The following is a 20,616-nucleotide window of genomic DNA, read 5'->3' as shown; positions in this document are numbered from 1 at the left end:
GGTTCAACACATGAAAAATGAAGGTTCCTGACCGAGAATGATAACACCAAGCGGGGGTGTGACATGCGTGTTTCTGATTGCAAACTGGCCGTTCGTTACTATTAATACCTCTTAAATAAGAGAGAGATGGAGGGCACAGTGGGTGCCCCCCTTTCCGACTCAATAAAAAGTGCACGCATATGAGTGTGTAAGGTTTGGTAGACGATGATGAAGGTTCCCACATCATTATGACGATTCAGCGATACAATAACGCCAAGCGGGGGGATATCCGCATGTTTTTCTGTTGTAAAATGCCCGTTAATATTAATGTTTCCTCTTACGAAAAGAGAGAGAAAAGAACAACAAAATAGAGAGTGGGCGGGAGACCGGCGGGAGCAAGGCAGTGCTCGGATGGTACACTGATAGTTGTACGATTAAAAGGTACCCGCCCCATATGAAAACAGGACATACCTACAATGGTGAGAGGCTTCATAAGGTTCCCATGTCACTACGACAACACGAGAACACCATATCAGAGAGATAGAACGGTCGGGAGCGCCGAGTGGGACGGTGTACCAAACCGTGTGTACAAATGACAAAGAAGCGAAAGAGTATCCAGTCCAGTTATAAAAGGTGCATACATACGAGTGTGAAGGGTTCGGTAAATGAAAAATGAAGGTTCCCGACCGAGAACGAATACGCCAAGCATGGTGTGAATAGTGTGTTTCTGATTACAAATTGATCGTTCGTTACTGTTAATGAATCCTAAAAATCGCTCGTTTTTCACCGTTGATTTTTACTATTCACTACTAGACTTTGTTGCACCTCGCACTGTTCGCTGGTGGCTACCAGTGGAACCATATAATCATTGGTCCACACGGCAACGAAGGGCTCGTCGAGTGGGTCCATGACCAATGACGATCCCGGTGAAAAAGCCCTAGGTCAAGTGGTCAAAATAGATCATGCCCTCCTCGATTCTTTCCACTCCCTCGACACCACTCCCCTCCACCTGGCGATGCCCCCTCCTTCCTCCCCACCCGCCTTCCTCCCCATCTGGTGGTGCCTCCTCCCTCCTTCCCACGGCCTCCTGCACCGCGTGCCACCAGCTAGCTGCACCACCACCGCATCCTCATATGTACTCTAGCCCGCTATGCCAGCGAGAGAGGAAGCTGCGGGAGGAGGAGAGCTCGTCCCGTGAGGAAGACATGGGGAGGAGCTCTACCCGTCTCAGCTGCCGGCCGGGATCTTGAAGAAGAGGAGACCCAGTGTTGGCGTCGGCTCTAGAGATGCGGGTTGATGGCCAGTGCAGGTGAGCGCGGCGTGTAGTGCGATGCCCTATACAGGTGGCGGTGGCTGTCAAGACAGGACCGGCGCCACGAGCGACGACCCTTGGTCTTCTTCAGGTGTGCGCCGTTCGTGGTGGCCGCTCGTGGGTGTTGGCTGGTGGCCGGAGGCGCCTGCGGCAGGTCGGTGCCCCTTAGCAAGATTGGCACGAACTAGGAATGCAACCGGTGTGTAGTATGATCCTCACCTCCTCCAACTTACGTTAGGGTAGCACATCTCACATTTCTCTCTCTCCCATCCCACAGATTGATTTTATTCTGGTGCTGTGAGATTTAGTTGCCTTGTATTAGGTTGCTAGTTATTTTGTTGCTGATAATTAAGCTACTAACTACCTAATTAGTTAAGGGTATTTTCGTCTAAAATTCTTTTCAATTATGTGCCTTGGTCACCGTGCTCAAAAGAATACACCTTACATAAAGGAACGGAGGGAGTATAAGACGTTCGTGCAGTTTAATTTAAACTGCCCAAACGTCTTATATTTAGGAATGGAGGTAGTATAACTGAGTGCAAAGTCATGCTTTGAAGTTTAAAACAAGTGACATATTTCCTTATTTACTTTATAATGCCCAACCAAACTGGGTACATGTAAATAAATATGCTTCCACTAGAAAGACTTGTGAAAAGCCCCACTGATCACATGTGGATGGTGTATGGACTGCCTTGTCGCGTGAACCGAGGGAAGACTGGCAGGGCTGCTGGCAGACGGTCCGTGGCCAGAAGTAAAATGTTTTGTTTGTTTGTGAGCGCTCAGAGGAACTGAAGCAAATTTCAGAGCGCCCTTTCTCGTGTACTCCTACCAGCCATGCGTGTTTGCTTATTGAGGAAACATGCATGCATTTTGTCCGGTGGGCTTGGCAATGCAAAGAGAAAGGGGGCATTGACCAGTTGAATTTGGGCGTGGTAGTAAGGCCTGGTTTGATGGTTTTGATCTGCTTGCCAAAAGTAATGCATGATTAGCTCTACACAAACAACATGGTAAAATGAGGATGAATGCATTGTTTTGTCGCACCTAAAATGCATTGTTTTGCCATCTAGTGAATCGAGGGTGTAACGTTCATGGTATCAAAGGTGCCCCATCCAATATAAAGAGTGAACACATATGATCGTTCAAGGTTCTCACAAATGGCGGAGAAAGGTTTCTGTGACACTAGACCACCATGAGGGGTATAACTTGCATGTTTCATTTACAATTGCAGAATGCCGCGAAGGTAATGGTGGCCGAGGCAGGTACAAGGAGTAGCAGAGAAAGCAGCCACCCACCATTAACTGAAAAAATGAAGAGTATTTGCTGAAATACTAGAATAAACAATGGTATACTGAAGACTGATGAAATAGAGACCGTCAGGCTGAAGATTGGGCTGAATTAGTGAAAACTGAAACTGATGTTACAGGTGCAAACAAAAACTATGAAATAAAACTTGTAAGAAATGTAAATAAGTGACACGGTTAGGAAGAAGTTACAGCTGTTTTGGTTATCTAACAAACTATTGCGCAGAAATGAGATACATATATAACAATTACTAACAATCGAGAACAATTTTTGGCATGAAAATTCTCATACTTACATGCATACTGATGGATTGGGTTGAGTCGTACCAGTGTTAGATTGTGTCACTGATTTGGAACAGGGATACTGCTTCAACAATATACCTACCTAATCATATGAGCACACTCCAGCCACCTTGAAAAATATGTGTACTCGACTAACAATTTAAGACTTGACCCATTCATAAAAGGAAGTAGCTTGGCCCAACAGGAATCAGAGTCTCAAGCTTCTTTTAATTCACTAGCTTGCATTCTTCTTCTGCTTCAAAAAATGAAAATAACAGAAGGTTCCTTTGTGAGTAGTTGCAGCAAAAAAATGATCAATGTACACTAACTTACAAAAACAACAGTAATTGCCTAGAGCATAAAATGAGTGTGACAAAAATGAACATTCCTGGGAGAAGAACACGCCCCATCCCCATGCTAACTGAACAAAAACATACCTACACATCAATGACCCTGAACCTTCACAAAAATGAGCAGGTGAAAGCAAACCCTCTGATCTATACACATGCTGCCCCCGCAGGTGACGATTCTGAGAAAATCGTTGAGCTATACCTCACTTTCATAACTGACCTCGTACTTTCAAGCAAAAATAATAAGGCAAAAAAGGGCGAAACTAATTATGAGCATCCCATTGAAATTAGTCTCAACCGAGTTTATAATAAAATCATGAGCATCCCACTGAAAAAATAAAATGTAAACTAGGAGAACAAAAACTACATTTCAGTTTTATTTCCAACATCTTTTCCAGGTTTCTATGAGCAGTTCTTTGTTTTCTTTTTCATCTCATGAGTGTGTGCTACCCAAGAAAAAAAAAGTGCATCTAGACTCATACAGTGACCACGAATGTGTGGCAGTAAAGAGGTACAAAAAACTGAAACTCTGCAAATTTCAGCTAAAATATTAGTGCTGAGCAGATTAACAAACCAATAATACTCACTGGAACAATCATACTTCAAGAAAAAACATTAGGCAAAAATAGCAGTACTAATAGCTATACTAAACAATCAAGAGCAGGTACCACAGGATGTTACCCTTACACAAATTCATCTGCTTGCAGCCGGTCACCACTGTCAGAGCAAAGGAGAGAGCACCAAGCACTAAAACAGGGGACTCCAATCCACCAGTACATCCAGTGTTGTTCCAGTCTATGATTTGTAGCAACCAACTCGACCTCGAAGCAACCACGAGTACAGGAGACCCGGCTTTACGCCGGCCTTCTCCATTTGCCTATGTCCGCGACCCCGTTGAAGTATTGGTGCACGAAGAGGACGACAAGCGCCAGTGCTACATCCCAACGCAGCCGAAGGGGGCGGAGAGATTTGGGGAGCGGGCAACAGCACCCCGCTCCGATGGCGACTGTAGACAGCCTGCACCGGAGCTGCTCCTTCCTTGGGCGTCGCGGCCGCATGGAGCTCCTCCTCCTCACGGAGCTCTGCTCCGTCGGCTCGACTTGATTTGTCGGTGTGCGGTGTCGCCTTCTCGGGCAGAACTCGGCCGCTCCAGAAGTGGTGGTCGTCCTGGTCGTGGCACCGTCGACGGGTCACAAAATGGGGGAGGAAGGTGATGGTTGGGGGATGGTGGGACGCTGCTGCTGTAGCACGGGTCGTAGGAGGAGGAGGTGAATGTAGAGAAGGCAGTGGTGGAGGTTGGCGTACCGGGAACGGTGCAGGAAGAAAGGAGCCCGATCCAGATCTACTCTGCTAGGGAGGAGAAATAAGATGTGCAGACGGCTGGGCTCCATGCTAGGGTGGTGATCGTGAGTGATGGAGAGGAGGGGCATAGGGGAGGCCATGCTGATCGGAAGGTGTGGCCGTGGTGTGGATCCGAACCGGCGAGGGAGTGAGAGAGAGGCATGAGCAGGGGAGAAAAACAGAGACGGAGAGGTGGCAGTCGGCACCGAATGCATCTGGGAACCTTTTCGTGGGCTGGGAACTGTAAGCGCACGGGCCGAGCACTGGCTCCCTGACGGCTTGCCAGCCTACTACTGGCCTCTACTGGGCTATAAACAAGGACCATGGTCCCATTTTGTCTATATGAGGAAATAACTATGCAATAGTTAAAATGAAGAAAATCGAAAGAGGGAAAGTATAGGGACCAGATCTCAATGAGAACATGTGGCTATGATTGCCACCTCCACAAGATTGTTGCATAGGTTTGCTTTTCCATATATATATATATATATATATATATATATATATATATATATATATATATATATATATATATATTCAATTATTCGGGCGCGGAGGATCTATACCCGAATATTGAAAGAACTCAAAATATTGATAAGGTGTTATCAATAATATGGGCGGGGTAGACCCATACCCATACCCAAAAAAAAGGTAGCAAGAATAATTATGCAAGAAGCACCATGCAACATCCGTATCAGGAAAGGTCCTCATTCAAGACAAGACCCTTCATCCAAGTTGCATGAAGACAATATTCAACCATGCATGGATAACTCATAGGACGGTGCATGCAAGAACAAGAGTTGCAATGAAGACAAGAGCTTCAGTCTGGACAAAATCATCTGTCAAGACAAAGATTCCAGTCAAGACAAAAGTTCCAGTCAAGACAAAATTCGCAGTCAAGACAAATATTTCAGTCTGGACAAAATTCTCAGTCTGGACAAAGTTCTCAGTCTAGACAAAAATGTCAGTCTAGCATCGGAATCACGCAAGGCTTGATGTCGCAAACACTGAGGCACTTCAGCGGTGCATAAGGCATGTCAAGCTACGAGATACCCCGGCCTCCAGCTATGACGCAGAAGAATAAAAGAGGGGAGCATCCAGCATCCCTCGCGCACTATAAAAGGAGGAGGACTGAGCGCGGACACGAAACAACAGTCTACACAACACCAGTCTCCAGAGCATCGCAAGCACCAGAGCACCACTTCCCTCACCCTCCTTAGTAGTAGTAGTAGTAGCCATCTCCAGTTTGTAATAAGCCTTTGAGGCATTGTATCATCCAGTGGTGGAGGTAGGCAGAAGGTAGTCCTCTTTTTCTCTTTGTAATCCCTTCGAGGTCTCCCGAAAGGGAAATCTGTATGTAAATTATGTTGTCGAAGTGAACAATTTCGGGTTTCACTTGGTTTTTATATTATGAATTTATGAGATGAGTTCTTACGCTAGGGATCCTATAGGAGAATCCTCTGCCGGTAGTTCTTTGTTTAGCCGATTTGTGGCATTCGAATGGGAACCTTGTGGCCGTAGAGAAGTGTTCCCTTCAGGTGAAACTGCCTGGGAAGACGGTAGGAATTTCTTCAAATAAATTTGCAATATAAACTTCAAGTGAAAGAACTTAGCTGCTTCTGAAGCAACATAGTGATAAATACAGAGAGTACCGAGTAGGATTAAGACAACTGCTGCATACCCGTAGGCTGTCTCGTTGGTTTCGCCAACCCATAAAAGATCTTGCATATTAATTAAGAATTAGTTAATTAAATAATTTCACAAAATTTAAATTACATAATAATTTAATAAAACTTAAAAAAAAAGTTATTTATTATATTTTGTGTGTTGGTATCCCAGCCAGAGTTTTAATCATTGAAAGATTAAAGTATTTGAATTTAGAAATTAGTACAGGTAGACTGATCTCTACCAAAGAAAATATTAGCATACGGTGCAGAATAAATCCTTCCGAAGAACATACGTGGCCAACTAAATTTAATTGTCGACCTCATTCATAACTTTTATATAACACTGGGAAAAAGACAAGATAATTTAGACCAAAAATATGAAAGTATGTTAAATGAACACAATAAGTTGGTACAAAAATACGCAGGCTTGAATAATAAAATCGATCTAGGTCTACAGAAATTAGAAGAATCGAAAGGTAGAAACCTTATAATTTGTAAGAACAACGACTATATTAAAGAAGAAGTTTTATCCATTGGTAAGAATCTAAGTGGTGTCGTAAATAAGAATAAAGATTCATTATCAAGTGCTGGAATAAGACGCGATATACTTGAAGTTAAAAGGTTAATACAAGAAGTAAAGACTCTAGTTGTATCATAACTTGAATGAGTGAATATAGCCAAGCATTAAAGGAAGTAGAAAAATATGTAACACCTTCTTTCGGATTTTCAGATCATGATTCACCAAAAGAAGATTTCAGAATAATTATAAGGCAGAATAACACAATTCAACAACTACTAGTCCAGATTGTGGAAAAGCAAAATACTAAACGAGGTAACAACGAGTTGATATTATCTTCATCCGGAATAGTCTCATCCTCTAAAAATATTAATTCTGAAAAATGGAACTATCTAAAAGCATCTCTAGAAGAGACAAGACCATCCAGTTAATAAGGCAAGATTCTAGGCCGGTAACCATGATGAATAGGATATCATGCAGAAGTGACGACATAGATAATTTAGAAGAGGTTATAGACATGGAACATGAATTAGAAAGATATCAGAGAGACACGTAATAAAAATAAGACCGCAACAGGTATATCACATGGGCATATTTGAAAGTAAAAGCGGATTATACAGAATATCTAGAGAAGTAGAATTAAGTGTGTTAACACATCTGGTTGATTTAAGAATTGTCAGCAGAAATATTGAGAATGAACTTAAATATTCATGTTACAAATATATTCACCAAGGGATATATATTATAGGAGTAAAAGGAATGACAAGAAAGAAATTAGGAACGAAGGTATTAATTACATTACTTGATAAAAGATGGGAGTCGGTAGACAAAGGATCATTAGGCTTTATGGAAGGAGATATGAATGAAAATAGATTAATAACATATATAGCTCCAGACTTAATGATGCCTGTAAAGGAATTTATTGAGAAAATGAGCTTTGGGTTTCAAACCAAAGAATATGAAGATTTTAAAGGAACAAATTTGTTAGTAAGCATTGAATTCATAGGGAGACTCACGAATAAAAGCAGCTCTAGATACAAAGTAAATGTAAATGACGTAATAGAGAGCATGTAATCTAAAGGCATAAAATTTATGAGACCTCTTAAAATTGGTTCTAAAGAGAGAGCAGGAGAGGAATGGAATATAAGCGAATTAATAGAAAAGAAAGAGTTGAAGAAGCCAGAAAATTATATAAGCTACCAAAATAGCGAAGGAACTAGTAGCATTAGATTCTTGAACTATAAATCCGCAGCCGTAGACGAAATAGAACCTCTTTTGTCAGAAGCAGAGAGTAGTGATAGTAGGAATAAAGGAGTAAAAGAATGCATGGAAAAGGCAGACTTAGAAGATGAATTAAAACATTGGGAAGAAAAATTAAAACACATAAACTGGGAATATAATAATTCAATGACATCAGATTGGCCTAAAATAAGAGAAAGAGAATTATTCTTTATTAGAGAAATTTCGAGAATAAAAAGGTTAATAAAGGATAAAAAACCAGTCATTAGTAACCCAATGGTGCCAAAGATTAATATTAAACGCGAAGAAAATACCGATATTAAGAATAAAGCCGAAAGTCATAAAGAGAAAGCCATAAGTGAAGACGATCAATGGGATATCAATAATAAGCTATTATTAGAAAGTTATGAAGAAGAAGAAGAACCATGGGATGAATATGACGATAAAAATTATATTGATTCCGAGCAAAATGCTGATTTTATAAACTCATTAGATGACGAAAGTCTACATAATTTAGAAAATGCGATGGAAGCCATGGAAGTAGATTTAGGTGGTCATAAAAGAAGAAGAGGATATGGCGAGTCTTCTGTAAAAAGAGAAGGAGAAAGAGAGAGACCTACTCGATCTGCTGGAAAATGGCCTCCTGAAAAAGATGATTATCAACCTACATATATTCCTGGACAATATACATTTATGGGTTCTAAAAGAAGAGGTTTTGAAAAAGTAGTGCAGTTCCAAAACTCTAGGAATGACGGTGCAATTCTGAATTTAGCAGCCCATGACCCTGTAGATAGGCCGAATATAATTAGTGTTTGGAAAGGATTAATAGTCCAAAAATATATACAAAATCAATATAATATAGGGAATAAGGTGGAAGATATGATAACATATCTTGAAACATTTTTGGGAGAATCAGTAAAAATATTATGGGAACAATGGGTAGAGACATATCCAGACCAATACGAAGAACTAAAAAGAGCTGGAAGTAATCCTAATAACTTTGCTAATGTCATATCAAATATGGTCATAGCAGAAGATCCAGAATTGGGTCATACCACATTGCAAAATGAAAGGTTGAGAGAAATAGAAAAATTAACTTTAACAAGTTGGAAAGGTATAAAGGAATTTTCTCAACATTATTTATACAATGCTACCACAGCTAAGCAAGGCTACAATAAAGGTGTGGTTGAAAGGTATTTTAATAAGTTACCAGATCCATTAGGATCAATAATATTTGAAGAATATAAGAAAGATACTGCGGGCATAGACATAAATATATCTCAAGCTATAACTTTCGTGTTTAAACATCTTAGAAAGGTATGTACAAGTATACAGGACCAGAGGTCTATGAAGAAATTCAATTATAATTTCTGCAATAAAATCATCCAAATACCACTAACATATGGCGAAGAAAGACACAAGAGTAAGAAATATTATAAAACACAAAGAGATAATAGAAATTTTAGAACAAAGAAAAGATATTTCTTACGAAGATCAGATAATAAAGCCCCATTCTTGCATAAAAGAAATGTTAGAAGATATAATCCTAGAAAATCATATAATAAAACATGTAGATGTTTCATATGCAATTCACCTGATCATTTAAGTAATACTTTCCCTAATAAAGATCAGAAAAGGTACTCTAGTAAATATGAAGAGCAAGAGAGAGTATTAATTATAGATAGTGTTAATGAGAATATACTAGTATGTGATGATGAAATAAAAGATGACGAGTCAATATACTCCATCATAGAAACAAATGAAATAGAAAATGAAGAGCTAGAAGAAGAATCTAGTGAAGATGAAATAGATTTAATAGATGATCTATCAGGATTAAAAGTAGAGATGATGAACCAGGTAGATTGTGAACATGATTGGATTAGGGGAAAAGGAGATTATAATATAAAATGTGCCTTTTGCATATATTACCCCAGCCAAGAGAATAGGTATACATGTAGTTTATGCTTAATACAAGCTTGTAACTCATGCCTAAAATCTACGAATCAAAGGTGGAGACAAGAAATATAATATGAACCTGAAGATAGAATATTATCTAGCAGAGTTAGAAATCTAGAAATAGACTAAATAAGTTAGAGGCAGAACTAGAGGATCTAAAATCTAACTTAGAAAACAAAGCAAATACAGAGGAAGAGAACATTGTAGTTGAAGGCACTGAAATGAAAGAGCAAATGATAACAGTAAGAGATAAAAATGGAGATAGATTAATTCAATTAAGAGATGCCATAACCAACTTTGGAAATAAATATATAGTGTGGTTGCCATTTAAAGAAGTTCTAGGAATAAGGATTCCGGTTAGAATAGTATTAAAACCAAATATTTCCTATAAGATTTAGCCTTATTAGATACAGGGTGCACAAAAAATATCATTCATGACAAGTACTTCGTTAAGTGTCCTGAAATAGTAAAAACTATAGATGATAATAAAGCTGAGGTATCTACAGATATGTCAGGTATAAAGAAAATCCATAACCAGTTAGCATATAACATAGAAACATATATTAATGGTACAAAATATATAATAGACAAAATCACACTTAGAGATTTATCAGTAATAAATGATGACATGATATTAGGATTAAGATTTTTACAACATTCTCTCCAAACCACTATTATACATGAAGAAGGTGTTATATTTGTCCCGTATCAAGATAATGTCCCATACATATCTGAAGTACGAAAACAAAGAAAGGTTGTACAACTAGCTGAAATATCCAACACAAAAGATGAATATGATACTACAACAGAATCCCCTAAAACCTGCAATGAAGAAGATCTTAGTGAAGCTATAGAAGAATATCATATAGAAAATACTTCCACAGAGTGCATAGGACTACAATCATTTGCACCAAATTGGTATAGAGATATAAAGTCCAAAAAGGATATAGACAAGATTGTGCAAAGGTTAGAAGATATACAAATTATAGGAGAAATACCAATGAAACATTGGGACAAGAACTCCATAATTTGTAAGATAAACATCATAAACCCAGATTATATAATCAAATCAGGCCCAATAGAAGCTACACCAAAAGATATAGAGGAATTTAAGATGCATATTGAAGAATTGTTAAAATTAAGAGCAATCAGAGAGAGCAAAAGTCCTCACCGTTCAGCTGCATTTATAGTTAGAAATCATGCTGAAGAAGCTAGGGGTAAGTCTAGGATGGTAATTAATTTTAAAAGACTTTAATACAGTAGATGATGCCTACAATATACCTAATAAACAAGAATGGATAAATAGAATCCAAGGGAGCAAATATTTTTCAAAGCTTGACTTAAAAGCAGGATTCTGGCAAGTAAAGATGGCAGAGGAATCCATTCCTTGGACAACTTTAACTTGTCCACTAGGCCATTATGAATGGCTAGTAATTCCATTGGGTATAAAGAATGCACCTGCATTATTTCAAAGAAAAATGCAGAACATATTCAATGAGAATCAAGCATTTATATTGGTATACGTAGATGATTTGCTGGTCTTCTCAAAATCATATAAAGAGCATATAGCTCATCTTGAAGTCTTCTTTAGAAAGATAGAACAAAATGGACTCATACTATCTAAAATGAAAATGGAAATTTGTAGAGAGAAAATAAATTTCCTTGGTCATGAAATAGGAGAAGGAAAAATATATTTACAAGAACATATTGCAAAGAAAACTTTGCAATTCCCTGATAATCTGAGTGATAAAAAGATATTGCAGCAATTCTTAGGAATTGGAAATTATGCCAGGAATTATATAGATAACCTAGCAAAGCTTGCTGGACCTTTATATGCTAAATTAAGAAAGAATGGTCAAAGATATTTTAACTCACAAGATATAAAACTAGTAAGGACCATTAAAGACAAGGTCAAGAATTTGAAACCTTTAGAATTACCATTTGAAGACTATTACTTTATAATTGAAACCGATGCCTCTAAAGTAGGTTGGGGAGCTATATTAAAGAAAAAACCCAACAAATATTCTCCCAAAACTGAGGAGAAAATATGTAGATATGCTTCAGGAAGTTACAAATTAAAGACAGTAAATAATATTGATAGAGAAATTCTTGCGGTAGTTCACGCAATTAATGCTTTTAGATTATATTTTGGATTTAAGGAATTTACAGTACGAACAGACTGTGAAGCAATATGTAGATATTATAATCAGATTAGCAAGAAAAGTTCAACTAGAAGATGGGTATTATTCGAAGATACTATAGCAGGGAATGGATATAAAGTAATATTTGAACATATCAAAGGTAAAGATAATAGTTTGCCTGACATATTCTCTCGCTCCTCAATTTTATAGCAATGAAGAAAGGATCACTTCCTGGAGGACATGAAGCATACATATTTGGAGAAACGAATAAGCTCAAAGTATTTGCACCAGGCACTTGAACTTCAAGCCTAAAAGTCATATCAAAATTAATGACACCCAGAGGTGCATATTGGACAATTTCTGGTTTCAATACACCAGAAAAAGAGAAGACCAAGGTTACATGCTAGCAATCCTTAATAGCCTAGCTGAATACATTAATGAATTAAATCAAGGCATCCCCAAAGCGCCACCAAAGGAGATGCAAAAAGAAAAGACTCTATATATAATATTTGATGGAAATAAGCCAGGAATATATATGAGCTATGAAGATATTGTAAAAGAGAAATTTGAGGCAAGACGGAAGAAAGAAGACTTAACATGGAAAAAATATGATGATTACAATGAGGCCCTAAAATGGGCAAGAGAACTAATTGGGCAAGATTATTATATAGACCCAAAAGCCAAAGAATATATCGAAAGATGAAGAGGCATAAGTAGCAATATAACCACTCTACCACTTCCTAAATATACAAAGGGAGAAGCATCAAGCTCCCAGAAGGCTAAAGAAGAAGAATCCCCTAAATATGAGACATACAAAGAATGCCTTATCAAAGGAGTTGATCCTTTGGACGGAGAATACATAGAATTGAAGATAGATGAAAAACTTAAAGAAGTTGCAAAGACAATGAAGGCAGAATTAAAGGAAGAAATTTTAAAAGAATTACGATCAGAAATGAACGAAAATTTTGAAGAGCTAAAGAAAGAATATGATCAAAAATACGATTTCACTATTTCTGAGGCAGACCATATGGATATTGCCGGGAACAGGCAACCAATTGAATAAAAGAAGGAAAGTAATAATCAAATATACCTGAATATGAATTGATATGAATATCAATTATTCGGGCGCGGAGGACCTATACCCGAATATTGAAAGAACACAAAATACTGATAAGGTGTTATCAATAATATGGGTGGGGTAGACCCATACCCATACCCAAAAAAATTATGAAAAAATAAAAAATGAAAAAATGATGGTAGCAAGAATAATTATGCAAGAAGCAGCCATGCAACATCCATATCAGGAAAGGTCCTCATTCAAGACAAGACCCTTCATCCAAGTCGCAGGAAGACAATATTCAACCATGCATGGATAACTCATAGGACGGTGCATGCAAAAACAAGAGTTACAATGAAGACAAGAGCTTCAGCCTGGACAAAATCATCTGTCAAGACAAAGATTCCAGTCAAGACAAAATTCATGGTCAAGACAAATATTCCACTCTAGAAAAAATTCTCAGTCTGGACAAAGTTCTCAGTCTAGACAAAAATATCAGTCTAGCATCAGAGTCACACAAGGCTTGTTGTCGCAAACACTGAGGCACTTCAGCGGTGCATAAGGCGTGTCAAGCTACGAGATACCCCGGCCTCCAGCTATGACGCAGAAGAATAAAAGAGGGGAGCATCCAGCATCCCTCGCGCACTATAAAAGGAGGAGGACTGAGCGCGGACACGAAACAACAGTCTACACAACACCAGTCTCCAGAGCATCGCAAGCACCAGAGCACCACTTCCCTCACCCTCCTTAGTAGTAGTAGTAGTAGCCATCTCCAGTTTGTAATAAGCCTTTGAGGCATTGTATCATCCAGTGGTGGAGGTAGGCAGAAGGTAGTCCTCTTTTTCTCTTTGTAATCCCTTCGAGGTCTCCCGAAAGGGAAATCTGTATGTAAATTATGTTGTTGAAGTGAACAATTTCGGGTTTCACTTGGTTTTTATATTATGAATTTATGAGATGAGTTCTTACGCTAGGGATCCTATAGGAGAAACCTTTGCCGGTAGTTCTCTGTCTAGCCGATGTGTGGCGTTCGAATGAGAACCTTGTGGCCGTAGGGAAGTGTTCCCTTCGGGTGGAATTGCCTGGGAAGACGGTAGGAATTCATCAAATAAATTTGCAATATAAACTTCAAGTGAAAGAACTTAGCTGCTTCTGAAGCAACATAGTGATAAATACGGAGAGTACCGAGTAGGATTAAGACAACTGATGCATACCCGTAGGTTGTCTCGTTGGTTTCGCCAACCCATAAAAGATCCTACATATTAATTAAGAATTAGTTAATTAAATAATTTCACAAAATTTAAATTACATAATAATTTAATAAAACTTTTAAAAAAATTTATTTATTATATTTTGTGTGTTGGTATCTCAGCCAGAGTTTTAATCATTGAAAGATTAAAGTATTTGAATTTAGAAATTAGTACAGGTAGACTGATCTCTACCAAAGAAAATATTAGCATATGGTGCAGAATAAATCCTTCCGAAGAACATACGTGGCCAACTAAATTTAATTGTCGACCTCATTCATAACTTTTATATAACACTGGGAAAAAGACAAGATAATTTAGACCAAAAATATGAAAGTATGTTAAATGAACACAATAAGTTGGTACAAAAATACGCAGGCTTGAATAATAAAATCGATCTAGGTCTACAGAAATTAGAAGAATCGAAAGGTAGAAACCTTATAATTTGTAAGAACAACGACTATATTAAAGAAGAAGTTTTATCCATTGGTAAGAATCTAAGTGGTGTCGTAAATAAGAATAAAGATTCATTATCAAGTGCTGGAATAAGACGCGATATACTTGAAGTTAAAAGGTTAATACAAGAAGTAAAGACTCTAGTTGTATCATAACTTGAATGAGTGAATATAGCCAAGCATTAAAGGAAGTAGAAAAATACGTAACACCTTCTTTCGGATTTTCAGATCACGATTCACCAAAAGAAGATTCCAGAATAATTATAAGGTAGAATAACACAATTCAACAACTACTAGTCCAGATTGTGGAAAAGCTAAATACTAAACGAGGTAACAACGAGTTGATATTATCTTCACCCGGAATAGTCTCATCCTCTAAAAATATTAATTCTGAAAAATGGAACTATCTAAAAGCATCTCTAGAAGAGACAAGACCATCCAGTTAATAAGGCAAGATTCTAGGCCGGTAACCATGATGAATAGGATATCATGCAGAAGTGACGACATAGATAATTTAGAAGAGGTTATAGACATGGAACATGAATTAGAAAGATATCAGAGAGACACGTAATAAAAATAAGACCGCAACAGGTATATCACATGGGCATATTTGAAAGTAAAAGCGGATTATACAGAATATCTAGAGAAGTAGAATTAAGTGTGTTAACACATCTGGTTGATTTAAGAATTGTTAGCAGAAATGTTGAGAATGAACTTAAATATTCATGTTACAAATATATTCACCAAGGGATATATATTATAGGAGTAAAAGGAATGACAAGAAAGAAATTAGGAACGAAGGTATTAATTACATTACTTGATAAAAGATGGGAGTCGGTAGACAAAGGATCATTAGGCTTTATGGAAGGAGATATGAATGAAAATAGATTAATAACATATATAGCTCCAGACTTAATGATGCCTGTAAAGGAATTTATTGAGAAAATGAGCTTTGGGTTTCAAACCAAAGAATATGAAGATTTTAAAGGAACAAATTTGTTAGTAAGCATTGAATTCATAGGGAGACTCACGAATAAAAGCAGCTCTAGATACAAAGTAAATGTAAATGACGTAATAGAGAGCATGTAATCTAAAGGCATAAAATTTATGAGACCTCTTAAAATTGGTTCTAAAGAGAGAGCAGGAGAGGAATGGAATATAAGCGAATTAATAGAAAAGAAAGAGTTGAAGAAGCCAAAAAATTATATAAGCTACCAAAATAGCGAAGGAACTAGTAGCATTAGATTCTTGAACTATAAATCCGCAGCCGTAGACGAAATAGAACCTCTTTTGTCAGAAGCAGAGAGTAGTGATAGTAGGAATAAAGGAGTAAAAGAATGCATGGAAAAGGCAGACTTAGAAGATGAATTAAAACATTGGGAAGAAAAATTAAAACACATAAACTGGGAATATAATAATTCAGTGACATCAGATTGGCCTAAAATAAGAGAAAGAGAATTATTCTTTATTAGAGAAATTTCGAGAATAAAAAGGTTAATAAAGGATAAAAAACCAGTCATTAGTAACCCAGTGGTGCCAAAGATTAATATTAAACGCGAAGAAAATACCGATATTAAGAATAAAGCCGAAAGTCATAAAGAGAAAGCCATAAGTGAAGACGATCAATGGGATATCAATAATAAGCTATTATTAGAAAGTTATGAAGAAGAAGAAGAACCATGGGATGAATATGAAAATAAAAATTATATTGATTCCGAGCAAAATGCTGATTTTATAAACTTGTTAGATGACGAAAGTCTGCATAATTTAGAAAATGCGATGGAAGCCATGGAAGTAGATTAGGTGGTCATAAAAGAAGAAGAGGATATGGCGAGTCTTCTGTAAAAAGAGAAGGAGAAAGACAGAGACATACTCGATCTGCTGGAAAATGGCCTCCAAAAAAAGATGATTATCAACCTACATATATTCCTGGATAATATACATTTATGGGTTCTAAAAGAAGAGGTTTTGAAAAAGTAGTGCAGTTACAAAACTCTAGGAATGATGGTGCAATTCTGAATTTAGCAGCCCATGACCCTGTAGATTGGCCGAATATAATTAGTGTGTGGAAAGGATTAATAGTCCAAAAATATATACAAAATCAATATAATATAGGGAATAAGGTGGAAGATATGACAACATATCTTGAAACATTTTTGGGAGAATCAGTAAAAATATTATGGGAACAATGGGTAGAGACATATCCACACCAATACGAAGAACTAAAAAGAGCTGGATGTAATCCTAATAACTTTGCCAATGTCATATCAAATATATATGGTCATAGCAGAAGATCCAGCATTGGGTCATACCACATTGCAAAATGAAAGGTTGAGAGAAATAGAAAAATTAACTTTAACAAGTTGGAAAGGTATAAAGGAATTTTCTCAACATTATTTATACAATGCTACCACAGGTAAGCAAGGCTACAATAAAGGTGTGGTTGAAAGGTATTTTAATAAGTTACCAGATCCATTAGGACCAATAATATTTGAAGAATATAAGAAAGATACTGCGGGCATAGACATAAATATATCTCAAGCTATAACTTTCGTGTTTAAACATCTTAGAAAGGTATGTACAAGTATACATGCCCATAGGTTATGAAGAAATCCGATTATAATTTCTGCAATAAAATTGTCCAAATACCACTAACATATGGCGAAGAAAGACACAAGAGTAAGAAATATTATAAACCACAAAGAGATAATAGAAATTTTAGAACAAAGAAAAGATATTTCTTACGAAGATCGGGAAATAGAGCCCTATTCTTGCATAAAAGATATGTTAGAAGATATAATCCTAGAAAATCATATGATAAAACATGTAGATGTTTCATATGCAATTCACCTTTTCATTTAAGTAAAACTTGCCCTAATAAATATCAGAAAAGGTACTCTAGTAAATATGAAGAGCAAGAGAGAGTATTAATTATGGATAGTTTTAATGAGAATATACTAGTATATGATGATGAAATAAAAGATGACGAGTCAATATACTCCATCATAGAAACAGATGAAATAGAAACTAAAGAGCTAGAAGAAGAATCTAGTGAAGATGAAATAGATTTAATAGATGATCTATCAGGATTAAAAGTAGAGATGATGAACCAGGTAGGTTGTGAACATGATTGGATTAGGGGTAAAGGAGATTATAATATAAAATGTGCCTTTTGCATATATTACCCCAGCCAAGAGAATAGGTATACATGTAGTTTATGCTTAAGACAAGCTTGTAACTCATGCCAAAAATCTATGAATCAAAGGTGGAGACAAGAAATAGAATATGAACCTGAAGATAGAATATTATCTAGCAGAGTTAGAAATCTATAAAATAGACTAAATAAGTTAGAGGCAGAACTAGAGGATCTAAAATCTAACTTAGAAAACAAAGCAAATACAGAGGAAGAGAACATTATAGTTGAAGGCATGGAAATAGAGGAGCAAATAATAACAGAAAGAGATCAAATATTAGAACCAAATATATAGCAAGATAGGTTCTACCAGAACATGGAAGACAGCATAACAGAGAATAGATATAAAGTCATACATGATCGTATTAAAGGCAAATAAAATAATTTACCTAACTTATTTCTCTGATCATCATTTCTACAGGAATGAAGAGGAACACACTTGTAGGAGGAAGTGAAAGCTACATATCTGGAAATAACACCAGAATAAGGATATTGCCGCCAAATACATTCAATTTCCATGTTTATGATATGGAAAGATGCTTATTGGAGATTTAGGACATAATCAGAAGACAAGAAAAAGGTTATATGCAATCTAATATCAATAACCGTGCAGTATATTTGACACCAAGACCAATATATATTATGTTCGATGGAATATCTATGACATTGTAAGAAATACAAATAAGGCGTGATGAAATCAAGTATGCCGCAAATTGGGCCAAGATAATGAAAGGTTGTTATTTCGAGTATCGAGAACTGATAGAAAGAATATAAATGAAGTAAATTCTTCAAAATATCAATCATACACAGAATGTCTTATCAAAGGAGTTGATCCTTTGGACGGAGAATACATAGAATTGAAGATAGTTGAAAAACTTAAAGAAGTTGCAAAGACAATGAAGGCAGAATTGAAGAAAGAAATTTTAAAAGAATTATGATCAGAAATGAACAAAAAATTTGAAGAGCTAAAGAAAGAATATGATCAAAAATATGATTTTACTATTTCTGAGGCAGACCATATGGATATTGCCGGGCATGGGCAACCAATTGAATAAAAGAAGGAAAGTAATAGTCAAATATACTCAAATATGAATTGATATGAATATCAATTATTCGGGCGCGGAGGACCTATACCCGAATATTGAAAGAACTCAAAATATTGATAAGGTGTTAAAGAACTAGAAATATTGATAAGGTGTTATCAATAATATGGGCGGGGTAGACCCATACCCATGCCCAAAAAAATTAAAAAATAAATAAATAAATAATGGTAGCAAGAATAATTATGCAAGAAGCAGCCATGCAACATCCGTATCAGGAAAGGTCCTCATTCAAGACAATACCCTTCATCCAAGTTGCATGAAGACAATATTCAACCGTGCATGGATAACTCATAGCACGGTGCATGCAAGAACAAGAGTTGCAATGAAGACAAGAGCTTCAGTCTGGACAAAATCATCTGTCAAGACAAAGATTCCAGTCAAGACAAAAGTTCCAGTCAAGACAAAATTCGCGGTCAAGACAAATATTCCAGTCTGGACAAAATTATCAGTCTGGACAAAGTTCTCAGTCTAGACAAAAATATCAGTCTAGCATCGGAGTCACGCAAGGCTTGATGTCGCAAACACTGAGGCACTTCACCGGTGCATAAGCCGTGTCAAGATATGAGATACCCTGGCCTCCAGCTAAGACGTAGAAGAATAAAAGAGTGGAGCATCCAGCATCCCTCGCGCACTATAAAAGGAGGAGGACTGAGCGCAGACACAGAACAACAGTCTACACAACACCAGTCTCCAGAGCATCGCAAGCACCAGAGCACCACTTCCCTCACTCTCCTCAGTAGTAGTAGTAGTAGTAGTAGTAGTAGTAGTAGTAGTAGTAGTAGTAGTAGTAGTAGTAGTAGTAGTAGTAGTAGTAGTAGTAGTAGTAGTAGTAGCCATCTCCAGTTTGTAATAAGCCTTTGAGGCATTGTATCATCCAGTGGTGGAGGTAGGCAGAAGGTAGTCCTCTTTTTCTCTTTGTAATCCCTTTGGGGTCTCCTGAAAGGGAAATCCGTATGTAAATTATGTTGTCGAAGTGAAGTAGTTTCGGGTTTCACTTGGTTTTTATATTATGAATTTATGAAATGAGTTCTTACGCTAGGGATCCTATAGGAGAAACCTCTGACGGTAGTTCTCTATTTAGCCGATGTATGGCGTTTGAATGAGAACCTTGTGGTTGTAGAGAAGTGTTCCCTTCGGGTGGAACTGCCTGGGAAGACGGTAGGAATTCATAAAATAAATTTGTAATATAAACATCAAGTGAAAGAACTTAGCTGCTTCTTAAGCAACATAGTAATGAATACGGAGAGTACCGAGTAGGATTAACACAACTGTTGCATACCCGTAGGCTGTCTCGTTGGTTTCGCCAACCCGTAAAAGATCCTGCATATTAATTAAGAATTAGTTAATTAAATAATTTCACAAAATTTAAATTACGTAAGAATTTAATAAAGCTTTTAAAAATTTAATTTATTATATTTTGTGATACCAACACACAAAATATAATAAATTATTTTTTTTAAAAAGTTTTATTAAATTATT

The 20,616-nt window shown here is 36.9% G+C and overlaps 1 protein-coding gene and 2 long non-coding RNA genes across 5 annotated transcripts; 2 read left to right on the top strand and 1 right to left on the bottom strand.

Moving 5' to 3' along the window:
• Positions 1-1,848: 1,848 nt before the first annotated feature.
• On the bottom strand, positions 1,849-4,831 carry LOC123163062 (uncharacterized). Of its 3 annotated transcripts, XR_006481691.1 has the most exons (3): positions 3,906-4,831; positions 2,333-3,127; positions 1,849-2,252 (listed from the first exon to the last, which is right to left on the bottom strand). It is a non-coding gene; the product is annotated as an uncharacterized lncRNA (long non-coding RNA). The 3 variants fall into 3 exon arrangements; XR_006481689.1 differs by having other exon boundaries at positions 1,849-3,127; XR_006481690.1 differs by having other exon boundaries at positions 1,849-3,127; positions 3,912-4,831.
• Positions 4,832-5,725: 894 nt separating this feature from the next.
• On the top strand, positions 5,726-14,079 carry LOC123162047 (uncharacterized). Its single transcript, XR_006481008.1, has 2 exons — positions 5,726-5,864; positions 12,296-14,079. It is a non-coding gene; the product is annotated as an uncharacterized lncRNA (long non-coding RNA).
• Positions 7,842-20,160, top strand: LOC123162045 (uncharacterized). Its single transcript, XM_044579853.1, has 2 exons — positions 7,842-13,972; positions 18,456-20,160. Exon 1 carries the CDS (start codon positions 7,842-7,844, stop codon positions 10,014-10,016), a length of 2,175 nt encoding a protein of 724 aa, XP_044435788.1. The 3' UTR covers positions 10,017-13,972; positions 18,456-20,160.
• Positions 20,161-20,616: the final 456 nt, after the last annotated feature.

Source organism: Triticum aestivum, chromosome 7B (genome assembly GCF_018294505.1).
Source record: "Triticum aestivum cultivar Chinese Spring chromosome 7B, IWGSC CS RefSeq v2.1, whole genome shotgun sequence".
Taxonomy (NCBI): domain Eukaryota; kingdom Viridiplantae; phylum Streptophyta; class Magnoliopsida; order Poales; family Poaceae; genus Triticum; species Triticum aestivum.
Note: the sequence above shows the minus strand (reverse complement) of the source record. Positions and strands in the feature narration are given on the sequence as shown.